A 20,697-nucleotide genomic window follows, 5' to 3' on the forward strand; every position below is an offset into this window, starting at 1 on the left:
TACAAGAAATACAGGGAGAGTGTGTGTGGGGGTCTACATTATGAAAGAGAGGTTATCATTTGACAAATTAGAATACATAGCCTAAAGGGAACCTCCACATTCAGAGGAAATAAACCTCTGAATACCAGTACTAGAAGGTAGCATCAGGGGAAGGACTCATCCTCTATGCCCTGTTGTTGGCTCCCTGGATTAACTGGCGGGCTGCTGTGTGAGACAGCATGCTGGACTAGATGGACCACTAGTCTGATCCAGCAGAGCTCTTCTTATGGTCAATTTTCCCTCCAGAATTGTTATGGGTGGCAATACCAGACCTCAAAAGTAATGTGGTGCTTTGAATACACCAAAGTTGCCCTCAGGGTTATCAAAGAGCAGGGGGGGAAATCAGAAAGACTGCTGAAGGAAAGAGTGCACAAGCCTGTTCTTGAGGGTGTTTATTTGCAAATATGTACCTGGATGAAAAATATACCAGAAGTTAGGAAATCCCCCAGCTCCTGTCCTTCCACAGATAATGTAAAACAAAACTATTTTAGAATGTCCTATTCTCCTTTAATGGACACTATAATTATTCTAACGAAATGTAAAAAAAAAAAAACAAGAGCCCAATGTATGCTTTGATCCATGGAACTCAGAAAGACATATACAATTATCTCTTTCTCCCTATATCCTAACACCACCATTGGAAGGGTAAGTCAGAGTGAGAAGGCTAGGCTCAGTTCAGCCAGATGTGATTTGGTCTTCCCAATTTTAATCTGATACTCTAGCCATTACACCATATCAACTATCCTTTTCTGATTGCATTTTGCAAATACTGTATGGTAAGTGTGTCATGCTCTAGTATCTGTACTCCATTAAAAAAAGTAATAAAAGTCACAGCACTCAAGAGATGGGAGAGCCAACGATCTACGAATCATGTACAACCTGCCAAGTTCACCAAAACCCAGGTCATTTGATACAAAGCAGCCCACAGAGCCAAGTGTAGCAAAAGTGCATTGTTTAGCATTGTGTCCATATAGTCAACATTTTTCTTCTTCTGAATTGTCAGGTAGTTTCTGCAACAAATTCTTTGATAGTGTAATAAGTTGCTTTTATAATAGCCATTTAAGTTTAGAATTGCTACAACTCATTCACTCACTGGCTGCTTCCATATTTATTCTTTGTTCCCCAACAAACTGCAGTGTCCCTCCCTCCAAGGCTTCCATACAACATTGTTCTGCAGTCATCCCACCTTCCAGGTTTTCTCTTGCTTCACTGCATTATTTCTAAAATCCGCTTTGGTATTAATTTTTGAGAAAGATCATACTCAAAGCAACTTTTGGATCTGTGCAGATAGGAAAGAACACTTTGCATTCCCCTGCTCCTGGTTTTTGTTTTTGTTGTTTTTTAAGTCAATTAACAGCCCTCTTGCTATATTGTTAAAAAACTATAGCAATATACTTCCTAAAAACTGCTATTGGCCACAGTGGGAGAATGACAGACACAAGGGAAAGCTCTTGTGGAGAATCCTTGTCATAGTGGCCAAAAGAGCAAAACAGGGAATGATAATGTTGCATTCCAGTGTTCTTCCTGTTTTTCCTCGGATGTTTTTTCCAGATCTTGAGACAATTTTAAAAATATAATTGCAGTTCCAAGTTATCTAGTATGGTCACTACTTATTTCTCAGGGATTCTGTACCTTTATATTATTATTTTTCGTCCGCTTCCAACCTAATTAACTACATCTTTTTCCTGAGGCTGAACTCAAAATTCATGAATCAGTTGTTATTGGTTCTTACTCAGGGTGGAGTAGGGAAATTGAGTATTGCATTTAATTTTGCAAGTAAACATTTTTTTTTCATCTTGTAGGCAATTTTGTCTAAAATATTCATTAAAAAAGAGTAGCTGTGATTGTAAAATGAAATGCCATATTTTAATCTTCCAACTTTGAGAAAGAACTAATAAATAATGGATTTGTAACACCATGATTGGCCAGGAGATAACAGGAAGTAATTAATTAGGCCATAAAGCAAAGGAGCAAAAGGAAAACAGCAGGAAGAAGCACAACTTAGTTCCAGGCTGGCTGCATATCAGGAGATCTTCTGTAAAAGCAGCAGCTTCCATGAAATCATTATGAGAAATCATCATAATAATTAATACCAAGATTTTTACTGCAACAGAATTGAATGTCACCCAACTTCCAGGACTAGCAAACAGGGCAAGCTGAAGGAAGTACCTTCTCCTTATTGGAGAGCGTTGGGTGAACAAACTTCCTGTAGAGAACGCTGGAGCCCTTGGTGTAAGGAGAGAGCAGCCAGATCACAAATGCGATTTTCAACTCGAAATAAAAAGGAAACCTGAGAGAGATGGAAAAGTTTGAATCAAGCTAAAGTCAAAAGACAGACGAAGACTGACAGTACAGACTAGATAATGAGCACAGATGAGATAAGCAAAGGGAAGAAGAGAGCACTACATATGGAGTAGATTCAACATGACAAGAAGCCATAGATGCCCTTAGTGGAACATCCATTCCTGAAATCTTACCTGCATAGGACTTGCTAAACCCCATTCATAGCATTTCCCCTCACTCTTACAAATATATATGTTCCAGCAGCAGTACCATGTATATGGGAGTCATAAATTACTATAACTTTCAGGAATAGTATAAAGAATTGGCCCTGTGACTTTAAATGCCTGATCTCTTCTACCAGCTTATCTTGTCTACTTAAATCTTCTAAACAAGTTAAACCCTATTACTGATGGGTATGTAAACTACTGACCATTTCATGCACCTATCACTGCAAGATTACAGCATCAATCCAGACAAGTAAGTTTGTACAATACAGCTCAATATTTTCATAATACATACTGTTGAGCCCAAATCTTAAAATATTATTTCACAAAACATAAGACATACACATGGAATGTAACAGTGAAAGAATCTACAATTTTGTTCAGAATTAGATCTGCTTTAAAAATTACTTTTGGAAGAAAGGCTTCTATTACTATATTTTGTTTCTGTTAAGTTTCAAGATTTGATTTGTGTTTTAATTATCTATACATACAATTTTTTCAATCATTCTTGAAACAAGAATTCCCACACCCAATTATGCTCTGTGTATTTCTCAAAATACCATGTTTTTAAATTTTTGATGGAGAGGACATAAACTATGCATTTTTGGCAAATTTATTTTTAATATATGAAGCATAATATTTGGAATATTATTATTATTATTACACAATAGGCCTTCATTAGAAAACCACATTCACAGCTCTCAAATCTAGTCATTGTAAAACTTTAGTCGTTATATTTCAAGCATAGCAGTCAGTTCTAGAAGAATGCTGAAAAAAGAAGCTCATAGTAGCCTTCTAACACTGCCAGAAAACTTACCAAGAGAGAATAATATCTGTGAGTGTCTCTGCTGTAGTGAAGAAGGCAAACACAATCCAATACATCATCCACTTAACCTGCAAGACAGAAAATACTATTAGAAATCAGTTAAGCATCAGGTACCACATTACAATAAATACTTGGTTGATACCAAATCCATTAAACCAATTCCATACACATGTTAATGTGTCAGCTATTCAGAGTTTCAAACTAACAGTTGTTCTATTGGCTGTGATCCTGTCCCTTATAAGGCTTCCTCCTCAGCTGTTCTATTACACTGCATAATCTCTTAATGAAAATGCCCTTCTGATCTTTTCTGTTTTGCACATTTAGTTATTTATTTACTGCCTCTCTCAAGCCCACTGTCTTGGGGCAGTGTACCACCTTAAAATAAATTGAAATATAAATATAACAATAAAGAATATTATTAAAAAATAAAACAGATTACTCAACAAATAAGCAAAATAATTTAAAACTTCATTGAAATCACATACAAATTTAATATAGGCACATGTGAAAGGGATGGGGGGGAATAAGGGGATCCCTTCTTGCCAGATTGTATTGGTGGGTTTCCGCTTGCCTCAAGTGTAAGCTTGGCAGAAGTGCTCTGTCTTGCAGGGTCTGCAGAATCTGGTGAGTTCCGTCAGGGCAATGACTTCCCATGGGAGTTCATTCTTGCAAGCAGGGGCTATGGCTGAGAAAGCCCTTGCCTGAGTCAAGACCAAATGTACTTCCTTGGGGCTGGGACTCTCAGCTGGTTGGCAATGGCAGATCGCAGCTCTCTCTGGGGGATATACTCAGAAAGGCAGTCCTTCAGATACACAGAGGCTGGATAGCAAATGGTCTTGAAGTTCAAACTAAAACCTTGAACCGGATCCAGAATTTGACTGGAAGCAAGTGCAGCTGCTGAAGGACTGGTCTAATATGGGCTGTCCACAGTGTTTGTATGAGAACCTGGGCAGCTGCGTTCTAGACCAGCTGCAATTTTTGGATTGCAGTAATCAAGCCTGGAGGTGACCACTGCATGGATCCCTATAGCAAGGTGCTCTGGGGCCAAATAACGCACTAGTAGCTTAGCTTGGTGAAGATGAAAAAACACCAGCTGTGCTACTCTTGTGACCTATGCTTCCATAATCAAGGGGGCATCAAAGATCATGCCCAGATTCCTGGCCGACTGTGCAGTTACCAGTTGCACGCCATCCAACCTGGGAAGGCATGCTTCCTTATTTGGTCATTTCCTTACCAGTCACAAGGACCTCCATCTTCAAGGTGTTCACTTTCAGATGGCTTGCTTTGAGCCACCACATCACAGCCTCCAGGCATTGGGCCAGTGAGCTTGGAGGGGCATTTAGTCAATCATTCATCAGAATATCTTGGATGTCGTCAGCATTTTGGTGACACTCTAGCCTGAAACTCTAGACTAGCTGGGTGAGAGGGTGCATAAAGGTAAAGATGTTAAATAATATCGGGGAGAGTATCACACCTTGCAAAACTGTGCATTGGAGTTGGTATTGGTGCAATTTATCTTCCCTGATGGCAACCCTCTGTCCCCGATTGTGAAGGAAGGAAACTACACACAGAAGAGCAGTCCCCTGTATCCACATGTTGGCAAGGCAGCAAGCAAGAAGCATGTGATCTACCATGTCAAACTCTGCCATGAGATCAAGCAACATGAGCAGCACTGACCCACCTCGGTTCAACTATCCCCAGAGGTCATCCATCAGGGTAACCAGAACCTTCTCCACCCCATGGCCAAGTTGGAAGCCAGACTGGAATGGATCTATGACACTTCATCTAGGAATACTAGGAGTTGGTCTGCGGCAGCCTGCTCAGTCACCTTCCCCCGAAATGCAAGGTGTGAAACAGATCAGTAGTTGGTTGGGTCCAGTGGGTCCAACAAAGATTTATTCAGTAGACAGTAGTCTATTGTTTACTTCAGACTATCCAGAATGGTCCCTGTGGCCAGGGAGAGATTTATTATTTCTTGAAGTGGTTCTTCTACCTTCTCACGGCTCATCTTGATGAGCCGCAAGGGGCAGCGGTCTAATGGACAAGTGGTAAGCCTCACTGAATTTAGTAACCTGTCTACATCAATCTGTGCAAGGAAACTGAGGCTGTGAAATGATTGTCAGATTGTCAGAACTCCTCACAAGCTGAGAGTCACTATAGAACATGGGTGTGACCAGATAGTTACCAATCGTACACTCATGTAATGTGGCAGCCTCAGAAAGCTTTGCTCAGATGAGCAAAACTGCTGTGGTGTGGCATGGCAACAGAAGCAATCCTGCAGGTATGTGGGTCCAAGGCCATTAAGAACCATGTAGATAATTACCAGTACCTTGAACTGTACCCAGTAATTGATTGGTAATCATTGGAATGGGTGTGTCATGCATGTTCCCTCTAGTGCCTGATGGTAACCAAGTGCGATATTCTGTACCAACTGGAATTTCCCAGTTGTCTTTAGCAGAAGGCCTATGTAAAAATGCAGTGCAATAATCAAGTGCAATCCTATGCAGAGCTACTCCAGTATAAATCCAGTTAACTTCAGCAGACTTAAATTGGAGTAACAAGCTTGCACTATCAGGCTCTGAATTTTTTTTTGGGGGGGGGGAATGCAAATTATATGTTTACAACATTTATTCTCATTAAATACTTGTCCTTTTGTATGAATTGGTGAAATAAAAGGAGATGGATGGGGGTTAGGAAAGAGGAATGGGAGAATGCAAAGGAATCAAATAATAAGGAAACTTTGGAATCCTAATCCTTACCACTTTACCATTTGAGAAAAAAATGTAATGGGAACCTGGCAAAGGGTTAGTTTTATTTTAGCAACAGATCTGAATTAGCAACAGCCTGGCTTGTAACAATTCTAGATGCTGATTCTAGGCTGACTAGCATAAATGTAGCAATACTGAACAGAACATCCTTTATTATAGCTGTACAAAAAACTACTCATAATAAATCAAGTGAAGGTCAGAGAGATATGAGAAAAAGATAGAACAGTAAAAATCCTGTTATGTTTTTCAACCCTGTCCTTGGCTTTTTGATTCCACACTCTCAGATCTTAAAGTCATTAAGATTCAGGGGCACCACAGCAGCTTAGAAAAATGCATACTTTTCTTTAAACCAAAGGGCAGTCAGGAGAAAATCCAATGCAGTAGGGGGGAAATCAGTTCAGTACTTCAAACATTATTACAGTGGCATACTCTGTATGTATGTAAAGTCAGCTTGGGTTACTTACAGGGGCAGCATTTCATGGGCTCTATGACAACTATATGTCTGTCTAAACATGTTGCTGACCGGATAATATGGTAGGTCGCAATCAGAGTTTGATCTTTTACTTTGAGCAAGATGAAAATGATCCATAGCTGAAGGAACTGGTATAAATTATTGTTACCATCAATGGAAAATTATGTGTTTATGATTGGGCTTTCGGATCCTTTTAACTCCTATGTATGGGGAGAGTGAGGGTGAACCAGGTAGGTTAACTGTTCTTTGAAGGTTGATGCATCCAGGTGGTTTCTAAACTACCTTTGGCAATTCCTTTAACTGATCTGGACAGCTGTCCTAACAACCCCTTATCCAGTTCCTACAATCTAGAATTTACTCGAATGGTTAGCATGATTGTTCCTAAGTACATTCCCTTTTTCTGGGACAGAAATCTGTGGTTTCTGAGCAAGTTGCAAGTTATGAAGCAGGTGGGATGACAGCTGAAGACACCACAAACCACAAGGTATATAAATGTTTTAACAGCTAATAAAAATAAACCAAATACTTTCAATCACCACTAGGAAACAGAACTTTAGTTCTTTGTGGAAAAACTCATTTGCACCCATTCTCAGTTAACCACTTTGGATCAAATTGTACAATGCCCAATCAGAATGCATTTACAGAAGTAGATTTGTGCACATTTCCAGTCCTCACAGGAACCTTTTTTGACCCATAAGATGCTAATGTTGGCATCAGGGGAAACAGTGTGAGCAAAAAGACACACAGGACAAAGTTCTGGAGGAAGCAGGAGAAGTTCCCCTCTTGCCTGCTTACTGCCCTTAGGATATATATAAAAGTATACAAATGTTTTAAATAAATAAATAATAAATACTCTACCAACAATACTCTTCTTGGTACAAGATGCAGAAAGAGCCCATTTTAGCCATTTCCTTCACCTCACCAGAACTACCCACATTACATGGCTTTTTCTCCACCATCATAGCTCATGTGTCAAACAAGGTTGCTGGAGGAAGGGCAACACAAACAAAATTCATGTTCCTAAATGCATTTTGCTTATGTAAGAGAGCCTTGTGGCAGATTTTTTAAAATTTCTGTTACTGACACTCAAAGAGGCAGATAGGGAGCTTGACCCTGCTATTAGTTTCCTTTTTGATATGCATCCATAATGGCTGACTGTAAAAATCTGGGAAGATAGGCCCTTCATGAAGTAAATGTTATTGAAAGAGATGTGTAATATTACCTGTGAAAAGCAGTAGTAGTGAAACTGAAGAAGCCACTCCTGGATTATAAGGAGTGGAGCAAAACCTCTTATTTTTGGTCAAGGTTGAGCTAGATAATGAGAATACAACCCAAAAAGAAAGAAAGATATCCCACAGGATAACATCATACTGCTCCTGAATAGCTTTGGATAGACCTGTCCATTACTATTTCCAATCCTTTAAAATTATTTAAACCAGTGATGAATGTCATTCATCCATCTAGTCACAGACCAGGGCTGAATCTGCACAGAGCTTTTATTCCAATCCCAGATTGATTCAGTCCCTGCCATCTCCTGTGAACGCAATTTCCATTTTTATTTTGAGTGCTTTAAATTTTCCCTCTGCAACAAGCATGATCAATCCAGAGTGACCCTACTTTTTCCCCACAATATCCTGGAGTGGATATAACCAATATTTCAAAAATCGGCATGAGAAAGCATGCAGTTGTCTGCTTTCCCTGAAATAACTTGCTGCCGAGCCTCTGCTAGTTCCAGACTTGCTGCTGAGCCTCCGTGATAGAAAAGCCTTGATTGGCCTAGGCTTCAGTTCAAAGGCTTCCTCATTCCCAGGCTACAAGTTTGCCTTAAAGGGGAAGCCCTGACTTCTCTCAGCAGAAGCTCCAGAAGCCCTAACTTCTCTTGGTAGAGATTTACCTCTTGTTTTTTTTCTCCCTCCTCTGCTGTCTCCAATCCTCTTTCAAACCCCCCCTTCAAGAAAAGAAAGAGACTCCTGCTGTGCTTGGCTCCCCCCTCCCCTTCTGAGCTTCCCTAACCATGTGCAGAACACTTTTCTGTTTCAATGGGGGGGGGCATAGAGGAAGACCCAAGTTCAAATTGATCTGGATTCAGCAGGATCCACAAAGGAATAAACAAAGTAAGTGCAGATTCAGCCCAGGATAGAGTGATGAATGTCACATCTTGTAGCAGAAAATTAGACAATTATATACTTGTATTATACTGGTTATTGTAGTCTCAACCTCTTTCTTAAAAGTTCCAACATTGGATTTCCCTAGATGAGGCTGATTCCTGGATAGTCACAGGAATTTCAAGTCTACCTGGGTAATGTACATCACTTTGCATTTATATTCAATCTCTTTTGAATTTTGGTTCATTTCTGACTTCAGCTAGAATTCAAGATTTGGTTGCCCTTGTGAGTGATCAACTTTCATATCCTATCAGACCATTTGCTTTGCCATGGCTCAACTTCCACCTTGCCAGGTTTCAGAAACCAGATTATTACTACCCTTCCCTGTAAGACTTGTCCTACAGGGTTTCACAGGACTATGTTCCATATCCCACATCCACCTAAACCTTCTATAACCAAGACTGGCGTTTTGAAGGTACACACCAATACTGAAGATTGGTACTTTTGTGGGCTCTCCTGATCCTCTTGTGCTGGCACTCAGCCAGAGGAAGAGAGAGGAGGAAGGATTGGAAGGAGGTAGGCACAGAGCATCCTAGACAGATGTGCAAGAACCCGAGCTAACACAGCTGTGGCGGGCACACCGACCCAGGATATCATGAGTTGAGCTGCTGAGGGTTGATGATATGGACTTAGTCATACATGAACCTGGCGCAACCTGAATCACCATGCCTTAGCCTGATGGGAAGAAGCCCAACCAGTGCCACTGTGTGAGGGGTGGGGAGTTAATCAATCTCTTCCTTTCTCTTTATAGAGTGGCGGTAAGTGGGTGACAGTGGGCCAGGTGACAGAGGCTGTCACTAAGGCTCCAGGCATGCAAGGAGTCATTGCTGCCTTGCAAACTGGATGGACATGAAGTCTAGCAGAGGAGGAGGAGGAGGAAGTAGTTGTATGTAGGGTATCCTATTCCTCTTCCCATCCTTGATGGGTACAATAACAAATTTCTTCCTCCTGAAGCAAAAGGCTCAAGTTAAATTTCTGAGCTCCTTCTCAAGACATCTTACACAGATAAGGTTGCTGACTTTTCAACCATCCCCTGATCCTATGTCATTAAGATCAGCTTGATTTGCAAACATTAAATGCTGATTTCCACACTGTGAAATGTCTGTGCTTGCTTTATTGGTCAGTTTTTTTACTCAGCAGTTGGCAACTCAGACAGCAAATCAACAATAGAAGAGTTTACTGTACATTTGGAAAGGTAAGTAGTAAAATAAGAATGTCCTCAGGTCCATTCTTGTGACTGATTTAAATACTCAGGTAACTTTGAGATTAGATAAGGCACAGCTTCTCAGTCAGACCAGTGTTTATACCCTGCTGGATTGTTCTATGGATATCCAGGCCATGGATTGTAACCAACCACACCATTAAGAAAAATTAAGTACCCTTTTCTTAAGAGGGGCAAGCAACAATCCCCCACCTACTTCAGCCAAATTAGCTCTCCAAAATGGTGGTGAAAACACATATGCTGAAGATTAGATTCACTCAATAAATACAGAAAATATATCTGTCCAAATGTAAATTAGTAGAGATGTCCCCTGTAAAATGGAACCCAACTTAGTTAACTTTCAGGAGATGTTTCATAAATCCTCCTGGTAAAGATTATCAAAAGAAATCAATATTACAGTTTTCCTACAACTGAAGTTTATGAAAAATTGTGAAAGTCTCAATAACAGTTTATTCAATATTAGTTAACTTGTTACGTAAGAAAGGCATTTTCTTTATTTTATACAGTGAAGTATACAGCAGTAAAAAAGGATACACAAGTAAAAGCACATTTTTCTTAAAGTTGATCTACCTATTCCTCTAATTTCAGTTTCCATGAATTTCTAAAATACCATTTTTCATTCCACTTCATCCATCCTCCCCAACAACTTGAATTGTATTGCCTGAGCACTGAATTACAAAAATACAATTGGTATTTTTACAAGTGATAACTATAAGTTGCCTATGAACTTTAAAATTTATTTTGCTATTACACATTTTTTAGAAATTGCATTTGAGATGGACTATACCTGTGCTGTACAAACAGCTAAAAGTCTGTGAAGGGTTAATTTTTCATAGAAACAAAGGGCCTTGAGTGAAAGACTGTTCCAAGCAATCTGATTGGTTAGCATCAGCTGGTTAGCATCAGCTGAACAGATAAAGACTTTAGAACTGGATACTGAGGAGGAGAATTTATCCAGAATTTAGCCTGGCCGAGAAGAGTCGAGTACTAACAGTTTAAGAATTCAGCCCTGACTAAGAGCAGTTTAACGCAGATATGAGAACCGGGAAAAGTTGACGAGGTCAAGAGTGTACTTAGATGGAGACTACCATGGGTCAAGAAAAGGGGATAGATCTTCTAGGCCCATTCTGCACAATGGCGGCCACACAGAGGGGAGGTGGGGCAGGGGGGCTTTTTATTTTGCAAGAGGGTACAAATTGCAAATTGCAAAATAAAAATGAATGCTCCTGTCTGCCCTACAGCAAAGTCAACTGGGGCAGTGGTCCAAAAACCTTTTTATCACTGGGGACCAGTCAACGCTTGACAATTTTACTGAGGCCTGGGGCGGGGTAGTCTTTTGACGAGGGACGTCGCCACCGCCTGAGCCCCTGCTCCACTTGCTTTCCCGTCAGCGCCCCTGACTTCCCACTGCCCGCTGGGGGGCGCTGCCAGCAGCAACTGTGCAGTGCCACACCGAGGGGGAGCCCCAGCCATGGTGGCCGCTGGAGAGCACCAAAGGTGAGCCTGCAGCAGAGTGGCAGGGCAGTCCCCAAGGCAGCAGCTGGGGAGGATGACGAGGAGGAGCCGCGGCCCGGTACTGACTGATCTACGAACCGGTACCAGTCTCCGGACTGGGGGTTGGGGACCACTGAACTGGAGCATCCTTTGCCCCCTCTGGGCCACTGTAGGGCACACATGGGCCCTGTCCACATGGGCCTGCTACGGGACAGGCCCTGTTGGTCCCCGCAGCGGCTAAGGGAACTTGGAAGAATCTGCATTCCCTTAGCCCAGGGCAACTGAGGCCCTGATCCGTGGCAGGCCTGGAAGGGGGCCTGCCCAGCAGCTGCATCATGTGGAGGCGGGGATTTGCTCTGCTTCCATATGACTGCCCTCTCAGTCTTTTCCGCTTGTACAGAATCAGCCCTAAAGAAAGAAGAAAATCCCCCACCCAATCAAACAAGGACTTAGCTCTGAAGAATGTCGAGATCCCTGGTCTGGTGTGGTTAGACACTGCCACTGGAGATCTTAAGAGTCTAGTCAAAACTCATGATAAGCACTGGTATTTCAAATCAAGGGGCTTGGGTATTGCAAAGTGTTTACCAGCCTTTTGGAAAGCCTCTGATTTTACCTCAGAGTTATCTATATTGATTTACCTCAGAAATGTTACCTCTGATTTCACCTGACCTTTCCCCTCTATGTCAAATAAAATATTTTGTGAATTTGGAATATAAAAACATCTTTAGTGCCATTAAAGTTAAAGTGAGATTTCAATTCTTCTTTCAAATTCTTGGGCTGAGCAAACAGCCAAAATATTATACTGTAACAGGATGGGACAGTCAGAATTTTTCAGCAAAGAAGAAAAATCGGGGGGACGGGGACTCTTGCCTCTGGTGGGGGGAAGTGAATAGGAGCATTAATATTTGGTGGCAGTGTCAGAATACAAAAAATAAACCCACAGCTAGTTTGTTCCAGCATAAACACAAGCTATTATAAGAAAATATGTTATAAATTTATAATAATAATATAATTATAACTATCTTTATAGCCCACCCTTCCTGGTTATCTCAGGGTGCATAACAACGATTCATACAATTAATTATACATTGATAAACAGTTTTTTAATGTATAAATTAAATTATATTAGCAGAATTCCTGTCAAAAATGGCACCACCATGAAGACTTAGAGAGGCACATGGGGATAGACAGGGAAAGGAAATATCCACTGAGGAGAATTGTAGTCAGGAGGTAGAAATTATCAGAATGAAATCTGAACTAGCAAGAACAGAAGTTGATAAGGAGAAAGAATTAGCTAAAATTCAGGCAAACACAGAAAAAGAATACCGTAAGCTAAAATTTATTTTAATTTATTATTAGGCTTATATACCAGCCAGTTCAGGGTGGTTCACAACAGATAAAATACAATTTAAAACCAGGACAAACCCTACCCTACCCTGCCATGTAATGGCTGGAAACACTAACTTTCCTTCTAGAAGGTAGGGGGACCCAATGATGTTCTGCCACCAAGCCTCAAACAAATGCCTGGTGGAAGAGCTCCAACTTGCAAGCCCTGCAGAATTGTCAGGGTCCTCAGCTCTGGGCCAGGGCCAAAAAGGCCCTGACCCTGATCAAGGCCAGGTAGACCTTTCTTGGGCCAGAGACCACTAGCCTGTTTAAATTCACAGAGTATAACGCCATACTAGGGGCATAAGGAGATAGGCAGTTCCTTAGGTACACTGGACCCAGACCACAAATGGCCTAAAAGGTCAAAACCAGGACCTTAAATTTGATCCGGAACACAACTGGCAACCAATGCAGCTGCCACAGCACAGACATGATATTCCAATGAGGGCCTTTGCAACTGCATTTTGTACTGGACCCACAGGACCTGATCAACTACAACTATTCCATGGTATTCCAGTGAGGACCCTTGCAACTGCATTTTGTACTAGCTGCAATTTTGGGGTCAAGGATAAGGTCAGGCCAGTGTAGAGCAAGTTACAGAAGTCTAGTCTGGAGATGACTGTCACATGGATCACTTTGGCTAGGTGTTCTGGGGCCAGGTAAGGTGCTAGTAGCTTGCTTGGTACAGGTAGAAAAATGCCAGTTTGGTTACCTTTGTGACCTGAACTTCCATAGAAAGGGAGGCATCAAAGGTCACCGCTAAATTCCTGGCTAGGGGTGTGTTCTCCAACTGTACCCTGTCCAGGCTAGGAAGATGCACTTCCTGATCTGGACCCTTCCTACCCGGCTATAGGACCTCAATCTTGGAAGGGCTGAATTTCAGACAGCTGTGCTTGAGCCAGACCATGAGCCAGACAACAACTGGCACATGCATCCGGGGTGTGTATGTGGAATTGAGCTGTCTGTCCATTAGGAGACAGAGCTGAGTGTCATCAGCATATTGACTCTGGCCCAAAACTCTGGACCAGTTGGGCATGTAAATTTTGAATAACATGAGAGAGAGGACTGTCCATTGCGGGATTCCACACACAGGTTGGTGACTGCGCAATTGCTCCTCTCCCACAGCGACTCTCTGTGTTCAGTTCCAGAAGAAGGACATCAGCCATTGCAAGGCTGTCCTCCATATTCTGGCCTCAGCAAGCCAATGGGCTAACAACTCATGGTCAACAACATCAAATGCTAACAGATCTAGCAACGCGAGGAGCACCGACCTGCCTCTATCCAGCTGGCACCAGAGATCATCCATAGGGGCGACCAAGACCATCTCCACCCCATGGACAGGTCAGAAGCCAGACTGGAATGGGTCAAGCACTGAAGTTTCTTCCAGGTATGGCAGGAACTGGTCCACAGCAGCCCTGTCAACCACCTTTCCCAGAAATGCAAGATGCGAAACAGGGTGGTAGTTGATTGGGTCCTGTGGGTCCAGCAATGTTTTTTCAGCAGGGGGCAGACCACCGCCTCCTTCAGCCCCTCTGGAAACTCTCCTGATGACACAGCAGGAGAGAGAGAGAGAAAAGCTGAGAAGGACCATTAATATTATGTTTTATTGCTTATTACGTAAATTGCCCCAAGCCCACAAGTGGGCCCAGGGTGGTATAAAAACCAAATTATAAGTATATTCAGTGAAGGGCAGAACTGCTGCTTCTACAGAGAGGTGGGGAAAGTACCTCAGTGGAACAAAAAACTTCTATCTTATCAAAAAGGGGATGATGTGGATCAAGACATAATGATTTGTTTGCACTCACAAATTTGTGGAAGACTGAACGACGTTTACTTAGAGATGAGGAAACCTCAGATTATTTGCTTTTTAAGAAGAGAGTCAGACTTAGATTTGGGCTGTTTGCAGGCTAGGTTGTCATTTGGACAGAGCCTTAAACAGACATTTCAGACATTTGAAGAACTGAAGCAATTTTGGTAAAAGTTTTACAGACAAGTTCAAACACAATTTAGATGGTTTCTGAGGAATAAAACTTTTACACTGGTAAATGTAGACACCATTTTATTATGTGAAATAGAAGGGGAAATGAGAGGATCTCTTTTTCCCACCCCCACCCATCAAAGAAAATAAAGTTTGGAGTACCTCAAAAAAATCTGAGATGAACCATTTAAAACCAGCCCTCTAAGGCAGAACACACCCAAATCAGAAAGAAAGTGTAGGGATAGTGTGTTTTAACTGTCAGGAAGAGGGACACGTGGAAGCCCATTGTCTAAAGTTAGACAAAGAAAAACAGCAAACTTCAGCCAAGACTATCAAATTACTTAAAAGTCATAGACCACAGCAAACCCATTTTGAATCAATTTCAGCTTACATTTTAGGTGGCTACAAACAGATTAAGCAAGCTAAAATAATCAAGCACATGCATAACAGAATGTATCAGTTAGTACATTAGAAACTAAAATCCATTATTCTGTTAGAGAAGACATGCTCAAGGCTACAACATTTGCGTAATGCTAGTCAAGACTGTAACTATCAGAAATAACAATAAACTTGTAGACTATAGCTTGTAGACTATATGAGCTTGTAGACTATAGCAAATATGCAAGATAAGGTGTACCAGAATATGAGAAATGAGCAGGCCAACCCTGTGTAGTGACCAATGATTCGTGTTATGGCTATAGTCTGATGATGTATTTTACATAAAAGACCTACGTGTAGAGGTTGTATAACCAAATGGTAATTTACACATGCTTGAAAAAGTAATTAACATGTACTATAAAGCCATAGTGTTTTGGGTAGGTCTCAAAACTCTTTGGGTGGAATCCCTTTGTTGCAATAAAAACATTGCTTAAATGGAATCTCCCTGTTGTGTCTTAATTGGAGGGCATGCCCGGCAATGGTCCCAGTTGGACAACAAAAGTACAGAAGTAGTCACAGCATTCCCAACAGACCCCGTACTAGAAGAAGTCAAAACAGAGAGACTGCCTAGAATGTTACAAGTATGGAAAGTGCAGCAGACAAGGCTTGAAACTCCAGAGAATGTTTTGGAAAGCAGTCCTTGGGCCTTGACAATTATTTCAGTCCCCCAAAACCAGATCAGACAGTCAGATTTTGTGTTGACTATAGAAGGTTAAACAAGATTACAGTCCCCGATGTATACCTGATGTCAAGGGAGGATGAACTATAGGGACCACATTTTATTTCCACTATAGATTTAACAAAAGGATATTAGCACATGGCCATGGATCCTAAGAGCCAGCCAAAAACTGCACGGGTGACCAGAGATGGAGTTCACAGTCTTAGCAAAGAAAAGTTCCTGTCATGTTCAAAAGGTTTGTGGGAGTTTAAAATTTTACTCTTGCTTATAATGATGACACTGTGCACTTAAGAGGGAAGGAGAATCTCATAGTTTGAGTTTTGGTATTAAAATAAAGAAAAAGGTAAAATGCACTCACATGCTTCACCCAATTGCACAAGTGAGGCTTGTAAGAATCTTCCCGCAAGCAATAAACTAAAAATTTGGGGCATGTAACGAACTGCTCTTAGACGTATTGTACATACAAGCTAAAAGACTGTGAAGGGTCAAATCTTCACAATGAAGGTTCACCTTGAGTTGCTTCAAGAAATCTGACTGGTTAACATTAACTTTAGAGCTGGATACTGAGGAGGATAATTCAGAATTCAGCCCTGACTGAGAAGAGTCAAGTCCTGACAGTTTCAGAATTCAGCCTTGACTGAGAACAGTTTAATACATAGAGGAGAACTGAGGAAAGTTGGTAAGGATGAGTGATAAGTTAGATGGAGACGGCATTTGGGCCAAGGAAAGAGGATAGATCTAGAGAGAGAACATCCCCTACCTAGTCAAACAGGAACTAAAGCTCTGAAGAATGCAGAGATCCCTGGTCTGGTGTGGTTAGAAACTGCCTTTGAAGATCTTAAAACTCAAGATGAGCACTGGTGTTTCAAGATAAGGGGCCTGGGTACTCTATAGAGTGTACTAGCCTAATGGAAACCAAAAGAATCAGAACATACTCAAAGAAAGTGTACTGAAGTGTTTAAGGAAAACACTGGAACAAAAGCCTCTCTTAAGTCACTGTGAAAAGCTTAAGAAACTTTCATTACCCTGAAGCAGAAGAACTAAAATCTGTGCCTCTGCTGACTTTGCCTCAGAGTTATTTATATTGATTTACCTCAGAAATTTTACTTGATTTCACCTGTCCTCTCCCCTCAAAAGACAGCTTAGAAAACTTCCTAAATAAAATAAACAGGAGCCACTAGAAAGCAGTAACAGAAGGATTTTTTAAAATTACATTTTAAAACATTTAAGCCGTTCATATTATCTTATATATGAATAACTTTGAATGTAAAAAACCCTTTTAAAATTGATTGCAAATCCATTTTCATTCACATTTCAACCTCCTTATGCTTTGCATGACCTATCATTAGAAGCACTTTATTGATTTTCCAGACTAGGCTGCGCTAGCTGTAACCTTAACAGCCAATATAAATTACAGAAGTGGTGACATCACCAAGGATATCTGATTTAAAAAACTGTTATTAAGTCACTTGCAAAAACACTCTAAGAAGCTCCACAAGGAATTTTCATGTGACACTTGGATCATTTTGTGCTTACATAGATCTGTAATGCAATTGTTAAATCTAAATTGACTAGGGTAAGCATTCAGTTTGCCTTCTGCTACTCTACCCATTAACAATATGTGCAAAAAACATGCAAGATGCTCAACTGTGTTTCTGAATATTATATCCAAAAAGCGTTTCAGAAATCACAGCATTGCTTTGGAACATAATCCCCTTTATCTGCCTAAATATTCATGAGGAGTGGAAGTGTTAGTATTTGAAGGGAATAGGATGGCCTTTACAGCAAGGGCATGGTAACTGCTTCACACTTACATATTCCTTCACATTTTTCGTCTTCACGGCCTTGTAGGAAGAATAGGCAGGGTACAAAGTACCAAAGACCAAGCTGTTATAAGAGGAAAACAAAAAGTAAGCTGTGCGGGCTGTGGGGAGACTGATATTTCCCAGGGCTGGGCCACAACCCCCACAAGCTTTAGCTCCTACAGGGGCTAAGCCGCCATGCGGGCAGGCCCCAGCTACACACAGAGCATCGATGGCCCTTCCTTCTCCGCCCCTGAACCCACCCTTCCTGATGCATCCCAGAGCCCGTTAGACGGCAGCCTGGCACAGCCCAAAGCCATTTATGCGGGCGGAAGAGAGAGGGGGACAACACCGATGTCCAGTTCTCTGGTCACCTGTGAGGGGCTGGGCTGGACGTAGGTGAGAGGGGGAGAGGGCAGCAGCGATCGCCTCCAGCACAGTCCAGCCCCTGGAGGTGGGCCGCGAGAACCGAGGGGGGCAACAGCGGTCATCCAGCAGGGGACGGGCTGCGAGGAAGCCCTGACCAGAGGCCCCCGGCCCATCCCTCTCTTCATCCCGTTGCCTAGCAACCGGCCAGGAGCAGGCCTCCCGCCCTCCGCCACGGCGCGCTTACACCACCAGTCGAGAGATGATCCAGGAGACCATGGCGAGGCCGAGGCTTCTCCGGTGGCCAGCACGGACTAGGGAAGCGGCTTCGGCCACCGGCTGCAGCGAGAAAAGGGAAAGCTCTTAAAGGGCAGGTTTCTGCAGCAAGCGATGCCCCGCCCCGGTTCCTTAAAGGGGAGGAGCCCCCGCCGAGTCAGTGGAAACCGAGCCGCGGCGGAGCATCACAATACGCTGGACTGTGTGGACGCTGAACCTGCACAGGCGCTATCCCTCCCAGTGACAGTCCCTAAACTGCCACAGCAGCCACTGACGGGCATAAATATTCCCTTCAGCAACTGGCTCGGTTGTAGAACGTCCACCTTGGATTATGATGCGACCTGTTAAAACAGGACAACCGAATACTGAAATGCACTGGTAGCCTTGGGAATAGTCATGTATGTTTGTGCCTTTAAAAGGATATTCAGACATTGCAATGCATTTTTTGCTACTATAAGGCAGGAGCAAATCCTTTTTTTATTTTTACAGGGTGTATGTCTTGATCACATCCTATGTAGATAGCAGCGGTTTGACTCAGTCTTGCACATAATAAGGCTGTAATAATCCAGACGTAGCATTGTGTTTTTCAAATCTTCACCGCTAAAATCTTCAGTTGTAGCATAATTTCAGTGTGCGAGGACAGGGCAGGGGATGGAATTGGGGAATGGAAGGATAAAGAAAAGGTTCTCTTTCCCCCAAAAAACTTTATGGTAAGCATAGTTGACATGGGGGGGGGGCAGGGCAGGGCTTCTGCAGGTACAGTAGGTCATGACATTACTCACAGATAAATTTAGAATCCTCCTCCCAGGCCTAATAAATATCATTAAAAAACCATGAAACAATTCCATCCATGTAGTACTACTGCACCCCATCTTCCTCATACTGTCCCCAAGAAAGCCCCCCCCCTTCTATTATTGTCAGGGGTGTTATGGAAAGCTGAGGGGGAATACACAGCTAGGTGTCTGATGTCAATGATAAATATTTCAGCCTTTAGAACTACATAACAGATTCCTTCCAGAACTAGTGGTAAGACAAATATGAGCACTCTTACTTTTTAAAAACTAAACACTAACCTTGACAACAGTATGAGAGTATAGTTCAAAAGCTGTTTTGCAGCAAGGTTTGCAGCACATTGTGGTACACCTACACAACTACTAAACCATAGGCTGTACTCTTAAATTAGCCACTTACTTTCACTGCTGAATCTTTCACATATACTAACAGATATGCAAACGAAGTATGCCAGTTCTGAGGGACAATCACATCTCAGCCATTGTGTATGAAATGCATGATAATGGGACAATAATATCAGGGATGATTATGAGAGTTTTGATATGGTTAGAGCTGAATGTGGTTAGAGCTGAATCTTTCATATGCCATATTTTGCTTAGATTTTTAAAAAGAAAAACACCGTAACAGAAAGAAGGGCTAAGAATTCAATAAGTATACAAGCAAGATTTTTTAAAGGTACAGATCATAGTTACTAGGGTACTTGATAAAAGTCCACAAGATTAAAACATCTCAAGTAGTCATTAATATCTACAGATGGAATGGAAAACATATGACAAGGCAGCACACCTCCCTTGGAGCAGTCTGTTTTGTCTGCTCTCTTTATTGGACCAAAGGGGTTTTCTGTAGTACAAACTCTTTATGTCTATCAAAGATCACAAATAGTTTCCCTAGATTGTTGATTTAAACACTGCTACTCACATATGCTTTCAAGAGCACCAGCATTCTTCCCTTCCTCATCAATCCCTTACTAGCCAACTATTAGGAGTAAAGTGATGTCCTGGACTGATTTTGCCTCACTCTGTAAGCATTATTACATTCCCCACAAAATTTATTCCAGCGTAAAATTTTAAAAATCAGAGTTTACTTCATCAGAAGCATGGAGTATACATCCATTAGACATATATATTTCTACTAAAAAGCCACAGACAACAGAAAGGCAACTGTGTAGGCATGTATTTTTGATATTGGATTTGTTCTACTAATTATTTTGCATAGGGATTTTACATTTGAAGAAAAGAAGAAGAGTTGGTTCTTATATGCCGCTTTTCCCTACCCAAAGGAGGTTCAAAGCAGCTTACAGTCGCCTTCCCATTCCTCTCCCCACAACAGACACCCTGTGAGGTGGGTGAGGCTGAGAGAGCCCTGATATCACTGCTCGGTCAGAACAGTTTTATCAGTGCTGTGGCGAGCCCTAGGTACCCAGTTGGTTGCATGTGGGGGAGCGCAGAATCGAACCTAGCATGCCAGATTAGAAGTCCGCACTCCTA

General features: G+C 41.9%; 1 protein-coding gene across 5 annotated transcripts in view; it reads right to left on the bottom strand.

Annotated features, from left to right (window-relative positions):
* The window catches only part of REEP2 (receptor accessory protein 2), a 55,598-nt gene extending 35,166 nt beyond the window's left edge, over nt 1-20,432 (bottom strand). Inside the window, exons 1-4 of one of the 5 annotated variants that reach the window (XM_077326143.1) lie at nt 18,390-20,409; nt 17,789-17,861; nt 3,364-3,440; nt 2,209-2,329 (exon numbers count right to left, since the gene is read on the bottom strand). In XM_077326143.1, the coding sequence (XP_077182258.1) occupies nt 2,209-2,329; nt 3,364-3,440; nt 17,789-17,861; nt 18,390-18,421 (303 nt within the window). In that variant the 5' untranslated portion in view covers nt 18,422-20,409. Of the gene's footprint in view, nt 1-2,208; nt 2,330-3,363; nt 3,441-17,788; nt 17,862-18,150; nt 18,321-18,389 lie in introns of those variants that run through there. The other 4 variants (XM_077326140.1, XM_077326145.1, XM_077326144.1 and 1 more) reach the window with 4 other exon arrangements.
* Nucleotides 20,433-20,697: the final 265 nt, after the last annotated feature.

The sequence above is a fragment of the Paroedura picta genome, chromosome 3 (genome assembly GCF_049243985.1).
Source record: "Paroedura picta isolate Pp20150507F chromosome 3, Ppicta_v3.0, whole genome shotgun sequence".
In the NCBI taxonomy this organism is placed as follows: domain Eukaryota; kingdom Metazoa; phylum Chordata; class Lepidosauria; order Squamata; family Gekkonidae; genus Paroedura; species Paroedura picta.